The 7,872-nt window shown below is 44.8% G+C and overlaps 1 protein-coding gene across 2 annotated transcripts; it reads right to left on the bottom strand.

Annotated features, from left to right (window-relative positions):
• Positions 1-299: 299 nt before the first annotated feature.
• On the bottom strand, positions 300-2,629 carry LOC103701291 (uncharacterized). 2 transcript variants are annotated; one of them, XM_008783303.6, is made up of 2 exons: positions 2,387-2,629; positions 300-2,261 (listed from the first exon to the last, which is right to left on the bottom strand). In XM_008783303.6, the coding sequence occupies exon 2, from the start codon at positions 2,145-2,147 to the stop codon at positions 555-557; it is 1,593 nt and encodes a 530-aa protein (XP_008781525.4). In that variant the 5' UTR covers positions 2,148-2,261; positions 2,387-2,629; the 3' UTR covers positions 300-554. The 2 variants fall into 2 exon arrangements, with proteins under 2 accessions (XP_008781525.4, XP_088576604.2); XM_088720478.2 differs by having other exon boundaries at positions 2,337-2,615.
• Positions 2,630-7,872: the final 5,243 nt, after the last annotated feature.

Below are 7,872 nucleotides of genomic sequence, written 5' to 3'. Positions count from 1 at the left end.
CAAATCAAAACCCCTTGCCATGGCCATTGCTCCAAGGAGAAGTCCTGTAATGATGGAGAGGTAGAGGTAGAGGCTTCCTATGAACGTCAAAATAGGATAAAAAATAAATAGCATAATGACGCCGGAGGACAAAGGATGAGACGCGGGAGAATTACGGGATATCTAAAATCTCTCGTTAAACAAACAAAGAATTATTAGTACACAAAAGTCGAATTCCCTATACAAATCCCTGCCCCCTCCCTTGCGGCCCGTTTGGACCGCAAATAAGCTTCTTAGACTCATCATCAACACAGAAACAAGATTAAAAGTGGCGGAAGAAACTTGATAAAAGGATAAGCGATCCTCTCAGGAGGTCGAGAGAATAGTGTCCACTGGATAAAGGGTTCTCAAGCACTCAAAGCTCAACGAGAGAGAAGGGAAAAAAGAGAGGATAATATGAACAATCTCCAGTAATGTATCGATCGGTGTTAACAGTGGAGAAAATTCTGGTGCCGGAGGGTGGGGGTGGAAGAAGCGATCGACTCGTTAATTTTACCTTCCACTCGCTCTCCCTACTACTGAGAATTCGTTTGGTGGTGATCGTCTCCGCTATCCGCACCTCGCTGCTGGGCTTGATGATGATCCAAAGACTGATGATGCTCGGAACTCATGCTGAGTCCAGCTCTATTGTAGGCGTTGAGCGCCGCCAGCATCCCGAGATTGGTTTCGGAGATCCCCAGCCCGAGATGCTGCGGCGCCGCGCCGCCGCCCCCGGGCTGCTGCAGCAGCATCGAGCCCAGCGGGAGCGCGCCGACGGCGCGGCCGCCTTGGGACTCCAGACCCCCCGGGATGTTGATCCTGGACATGAATTGGAGCGGCGCCTGGATGGTGCCGCCGGCGGTGGCGGCGGGAATTCCGGTCCGGTACTGCCCGTGGCCCGATGCTGGAAACGTCCACAGAGACGGTTCCGACGGCCCGGCGGTCGGGCCACCGGAGACGGGGAGCATCCAGAATGCTCCGCCGGCTCCGCTGTTCGGGGCGACCGCCCACATTGCCGCCGCGGGAAGGACGCCGGACGGCCTCGCCATTCCTGCTGCTGCTGCGGCGGGGGACGCAGCAGGTTCCTGCTGCGCCCGCTGCTGCGATTGGAGGCCCCCCGTCCTCGCGTCTTTGGAGGCGGAGGATGGGGACGACGGGCCGGCCCCACCTCCCTCGTGCTGCTGCTGCTGCTCCTCTTTGAATAGATCTTCTCTGAAGCGTTTCCTCAAATAGGTATCAGCGGAGGAATCTCCTCCTCCTGCGCCGGCGCCGCCGCCGCCGCTACCTCCGGTCGATTGCAGCCCTGCTCCCATTTGATCGGTGGATAAGAGATGATGCTGGTGAGGGGGGTGGTGATGGTGAAGCTGGTGGAAGCCTAGCATTGCGGAGTGGGAGATCCCGGAGGCGGCATCGTGGCCCTCCTCGTAGTCCGGGCGGTGGTGGTGGGCGAGGGCGAGAGCGTGGAAAGAGTGAGCGGCGGACTTGGACGGTGGCGCGGAGAGAGAGGAGCCACTGCTCCTGAGGGAGATGTTGAGCGAGGAGAAGTTCGCCGGGATGGTACCGGTGCCCGTCGCGGCGATGATCGCCGACTCCGCCTGCTGTAAAAGCCACTCGATCGTCTCGCCGTCCGACTTGTGCCCGAGCTCTCGCGTCAGTTGGAAGACTCTGGCGGCGCACACGGCCGGCATCCGGATCCGGCGGCCGCGGCCTTCGACCTTCGTATGCCGATCCTTCGACGACCTCTTCGTCGCGACGGGGAGCTTCTTGGACGGGTCGGCGGCGGCGGAGGAGGAGGATGGACGGGGAGCGTTGGGGTCGGGCTTGGCGGCGGGGGAGGATGAGATGGCGAGGGAGGGGTCGACGCGGCCTGATCCGCCGTGGTGGTGGATGATGGAGCCCATGAAAGGACCGGTGGGGCCGCCTCCTTCGAAGGGGACGAGGTCGAGTGAGGAGGGGCCGCCGCTGCTGGCTTGGTGGTGGAACTGCTGCTGCTGCTGCTGCTGCTCGGAAGTGCTTCTACTGCTGTTGGTACCTCCGCTGCTACTGTTGCTATTTGATGGTCCTCCTCCTCCTCCTCCTCTTCCACCTCCATCAGCTCCCTTTCCATGTCTACGATCACTTCGTTCCATGCCTCCTCCTCTTTTCCTCAAAATAAATCCAACAGCCACCAAATTCTATTTACACCCTTGGCCTTCTTCCATTTTTCCTTTATCCCATCTTCTTCTCTCTTCTCTTCTTATTTCCTGAGACCAAAAAAACAAAAAAAAAATGGAAGAAAGAATAAGTATTAGAGGGAAAGAGAGAGAGAGAGAGAGAACCTAGTTAGGGTTTCATCCAAACACGTGCAGGCCAGGGGCCGGATGCTTACTTCGCTGGAAACTGCGTGGGGCTCCTCCCGATTGACTCTTGTCTCTGCGTGTGTATGCGTTGTATGCGAATATAAGATAGAAATTTTATAGAAAGAGCGAGCGAAAGAAAGGGCGAGGAACTGGAGAAGCCAACTTGTATCGAGACAGGGATGCGTAGCCTTAGATCCTAAACCCTAAATCTCTCTCAGCTTTTCCCTTTCTCTTTCTCTTCCCCCTTTTCTCTCTCTCTCTCCCCCTCCCTCTAATACTTCCACTCGCTCTCTACTCATGTTAACACTGAGTGGGGGCCTGGCCACGGAGCAGTAGCCCGCTCGTGGGGCCTCGGAATGAATGACAAATATAGACTCGTTGCACAGAATAGAATTAAAACTTAAATACACCTCCCCTTCCCTCTTTTTTCTCCTCTCCCCTCCTCCTATCCGCTTCGTTCCACCAGCCAAGCCTCCGAGGCTACATGTAATCCCAACCCAAATCCCCATGAAGAACCCCACTTAGGCCATTAAAGCTGGGGGGACAGGTGGTCTTCGGCTGTTCGGTGGTGGGGGAATTTGATGGGGTGGCGACAGCCGCGGTGATGGCAAAAATAGAAGAGACCGGAACCGGCTGTTGCTTAAAGAGCTTCCCTGCTTCCTACTTTTAATTACCGCTACTCTACCTCTACTGCAACTTCTCTTACTGCCCCCAGGTAATATGGAGCAGCAGCAGCAGCAGCAAGGCAGTGCAGGTCGGCGTCAGATTGAGCATCTAATGCCGTGACAGCTCGCACCAACACATGACCCTCCTCTTTATTTTTTTTTTTAATAAGCATAATTTATATCTCAAATTCTATGGAGTATATATACGTGAGAAAAATTAATAGGAGCAGTACGTACGTAGCAGAACACTCATCCGCCGGTCAACTCCAGGGTGCCCCACCTTCTCTTTCGAAAGATACATACATCCAGCCCACAGCACCACAACTTTATCCCTCGATTTAAAACAATATAAACGATTGTTTAAGTCCCACAAGTCTCATACGCTTTATTCTAATCGATCGGCAGCCTCTGGTACGCCTACCCGCGGGCGAGGGTATGAGAGTGGGTTGGCCCATGCCCGTCGAGCTTTTTGGTGGCCTGGCTCTTTAGGACCCACCAATGAGGCTGTGAGGCTCGCAGTGCAACCCAGGGGCTCTCTTTTTCTCAAATCTCAAGACCACCAAAGGCTAAAGCAATCCTTTTGTCGACTCCCGGTGGTCGCAATGTCAAACCTTATCATGTAGCCATCTTCCCCTCTGTGCTCTCTTTTCTCTCTCTCTCTCTCGGTCATGTTTTGGAGAACTGGAGCACAAGTCAGTCTTCAGGTTTGAGCTTCCCTAAGCCAGAGACCTGGTGGGCTTGCCCATCCCTCTCCCTCTGGGCTCTGAGCAAGTTGGAGATCCAAGTGATGGAGAGTATATTGTCTATATACTAAATATATGAAAAGGGTCTATTATATGGAGATCTGGTCACCAAAGACAGATGAGTTACTGTTGCTGCATCACCCCACCATTGTTGGCTTCTCCATATCTGGATTCCTGATAGAGACCCCTCCGAGCCCCCACACCATCCCATCCCATTCAAATATAAATATATTACACTAGGTTATAGATATCCAACAATGAGCAACTTATTTTAAAATGTATACAAGAAAAGAATGAGAAAGATCATTATCATATGAATAAATATATATACTTGAATATATAATGCAGAGAATATGGAAAAAGATCGGCCTTTCTGCAACCATCTATCTGACTATATTCCAACAAGGCTGGCTCTTACACCCCACCATCTTTCAATTGTGTCTGGCTTGAAATTTTTTTTCCCCAATCTTTCCAACAAGGCCAAGGCTGATGGAAATAAAAGCGGCAGCAGGCCTTTCCCAAAACACGAGAGAGGGGAGGTTCTGCTGAGCGACGGACGGACGATGGGTAAAACAGGAACGTAGGGTGGGGGGTAAAAAAAAAAAAAAGTACAGCAGCGAGTTTGCCACCTTTGCCTTGTTTCGGCCGTACGCTAAGCTTTTTTTCTTTCTTTTTTTTTTCACCTTTTCCTTTCTGCGGGGATATATTACTGCGGTAAAGAATGCATACACTGAAACGAGGTAATTAATCAATTATCGTTTATGGAGGACAGCCGTATAACGGATGGCAATTTTCTTGCATTGTAAACTAGATTGCTGTTTGATGACGTGGGTGATTCTTTTTGTGTTGATGCATGGGACCCACATGCTATGCTGGTGGGGTCTACCTTTTATTCGTTAAGCTGTTCCACAACTCGCCTGCCGCCCAGTGCGGTTTGTGATCTAATGTCCGAAATCAAACCAACCATTTTCTTGGTTCCTTTTCTCGTATTTGGATTCTCTCTTTTTTTTTTTTTTTCTCTTTCAAAATTTTATATAAAAATTATGAAATAGTTATCAAACAGCAAATAATTTGTATAAAAACTCTACTTTCCAATAGTTCTGCTTTTAAAAACTTTACTGCTAATAGTAATTCCAAACAGAACCTTAATGACTACTGCCAGACACCGAGAGCACTATGTTTGATATGGAGTAGTAGATTTCTCAAGGACAATATAAGTGTCTCAAAATGCCTAGAAAACAAAAATTTAAAAGAATTAGACAATTTGAACATAGCAAATAAATCTAAATTATAAACTAAATTGAAAATAATTGATCATATTAATATTAGGATTAGGTTAGTGTAGTTATGTGTAAACTATATGAATATGCAAGAGAAAATAATTAAAAGATGAGTAGAGACTAAAGAACTTTCTTGAGATATGCAAATCTAAGTTGAGCCTTCCCACAAGCATCCATCAAATTCTTTGCACTCTCCAGGATCGCCAAGAAAACTTAATTTTGACCTATATCAAAAGTAAGGTAGCTTTTTAGCCTCCTTTGGTTGGCTTTTGCAAAGGCTTGAAGCTTCTTAGAAGAACTTTTTCAAGAGATTTCTATGTTCTTTCCTCCTTCAATCCTCAAACTTGGAGGGTTTATATAGGACACTTAGGAGAGGCTTAGGATAAAAATAGTAAAATCATGTGAAAAGTTGTCAAAATCAACTAAAAATTACCTTGGGGGATTTTAATCTCGAGTGGGCTTTGGAATTTTTCTTACAATGAACCAATCCTATTGGAAATACAAAAAGAGTAAGCTTATCAGTTTATCCATAAATTGATGGTAACAATAAATCATCAATTAATTACTAATGATGAGAAGTCTCACTATCAATACATGCTGATGACATGTAATTCACCATTAGTAGGGTTTTGATTTGGTCAGGTTCTTTCCCTTCTTATTATGGTGTGAAACCTCATGGTGTCATTACCGTTGATATTTTAGTTGCTCTTTGGTTTGTCATAAATCGGGCTTTTACAATTAGTATTATGCTATAACATGAAGCCATTATTTACACTTCTCTCTTGTCATTTGTTCAAGAAAAATAATATTTTTTTCAAACCAAAATTTCTTGCTATTTCTTTTTCATTATATGATATGATAAATGACATAGTCACATAAAGTCATTTTTTATTAACATATTATAGTTAGGCTATAAAAATTGACAATATAGTCTATTTGTCCATTATTAAAAATATCTAGTTTTAAATTTGGTTGGATAAAATTGAAAAATAACAGCACTTATTATTGGTGAACAACATTTTCTAAAAGAGAATGTACTCGAGAAAAAGTAATGTGGAAATCTCTATAGAACCACTATATAATATGGTATGAGGGATCGGTGTGATTCCTGCTGTGATTGCTGTATAATCCAATTTTTTGATACTACCAGACCCATCAAGGGTGTGGAATTTTATTTTGTTTTTTTACTTTTGTTTTACAGTGCCTGAGTTAAACTCTTAGGTTTTTTTTTTAACCTTCCACTATGGGATATTTATTCCCTTTCTCAAACTAGTCATCCTATATCTACCACTATTTATGAAAAATTATTATCATATGTACTATATGGCAGTGCATCATACCAGTCGCACTGCTTGTTTTTTCAAATTTCATCTATCAAGTGCTCGTGTCGGCAAAATTGAGAGGCGACCGAAATTAATTAAACAGTGTAACAGTAAAAAATTGAAAAAAAAAAAAAAAGGAAGGAGAGAGAGAGAAGAAAAAAATTCGTGCAAGATGGAAGAAGACTGAAAGATTGGTGGGCCCACGAGAGAAGGGAGGGGTAAATGATTCCAGAGGAATTTAGTACTTGGGGGAAGGGCCGCACATGCCCTCTTGCACGTCCTTCGCCCAAGTAACTTTTACCGCTGCCGTGAAACAGAGAGAGAGAGAGAGAGAGAGAGAGGGACGAGGGCCCAGACGGAATCCCAGCCGGCCCATGTCACCTGGCTTAAATGCACCCTTCTTCCGGACCCCACGGGGGGACCGAATTTATTGGCGCGCTCCCTAGGTTCAAATTTGGCTACCTTGGGGGATGTCAGGCATGGTGCTCTGTCTGGGGAGGGTAGTGGCATAAGTTTCCTCTTTGAACAAATTATGTAATTGGGCATGGGCCTAGCTGACTAGATTTTTCAAAAACAACAACTACTACTGCTTGCATTCGCCATGTATCCAAAATGGGCAGGGATTGGCATTGTTCTAAGTACAAAGGGTTAGGGTGCTTTCGAGATTTAAAATGCTCGAGTTATCCTTAAAAAAACTCTTAAAAATATCCATTTTCCCTATAAATCTTGATTGAATTATTGAATTAGAGAAAATTTTAAAAGATTAGGTGGAGAGACTTTAGTTATAGCTAATCGGTTTCTTTCTTATGTTGGCCAATTGGTCGTCGGTCATTGATTGTGATAATAATTCTAAGAGATGGAAAGGATGGGAGGGTCAGATCTCAAGTGCTAGACCATTAGATATTATGGGCTTGTTATAGTTTGTAATATTGGATGTTGTAAGTTGATTGCATTTATGTTTTTAGCTAGTATGCCATACTGGATCTCTAAGATCTAATACACTACTGATGTATAATGTATGATTTAGAAAGGAGCTGGTTTTGGATGCTCATAAGAGGCAAATAGTTACCTCTCAATCCACAACTAGGTGAACAATGAATTTATAGCTGTCAATATAGTTGAGATAGCATGTGCAATTACTGGATAGCTAAATTTATTTGCATGCTAGAATCAATACATTATTTTTAATACCTGAGAGCTGCTTAAATATGTTCGCAAATAATAGTGATCTACCTAAATTTTTACTAAACAATCACCGATACATAACAGGTTGATAATACATAATAAAATGATGCAATAATATTTCATATCTATATCCACAAATATACCGGGAGACAAAAGAACAAGAAATTTATAATTTGACAGTACGGCTACAAAAATTATCATATTCATTTTTTTAATAAAAAAATATTGAATAGTTGGTGGAAGATTTAATTGTCATCTAATAATTAAGAAATCAGTCATTTAGCGAAAAGTCACAAATAGTTTCAAAATTCACTGAAAAC

This window comes from Phoenix dactylifera, chromosome 4 (genome assembly GCF_051530095.1).
Source record: "Phoenix dactylifera cultivar Ajwa chromosome 4, Ajwa_hap1_PhDact_Kaust_v1.1, whole genome shotgun sequence".
Classification (NCBI taxonomy): Eukaryota; Viridiplantae; Streptophyta; class Magnoliopsida; order Arecales; family Arecaceae; genus Phoenix; species Phoenix dactylifera.
The sequence above is the reverse complement of the archived record's forward strand: the minus strand, read 5'-3'. Positions and strand labels throughout refer to the sequence as shown.

Bases quoted from the DNA above. Each gene is read 5' to 3' on its own strand.
- LOC103701291 (XM_008783303.6), bottom strand. From the start codon at position 2,147: ATGGAACGAAGTGATCGTAGACATGGAAAGGGAGCTGATGGAGGTGGA.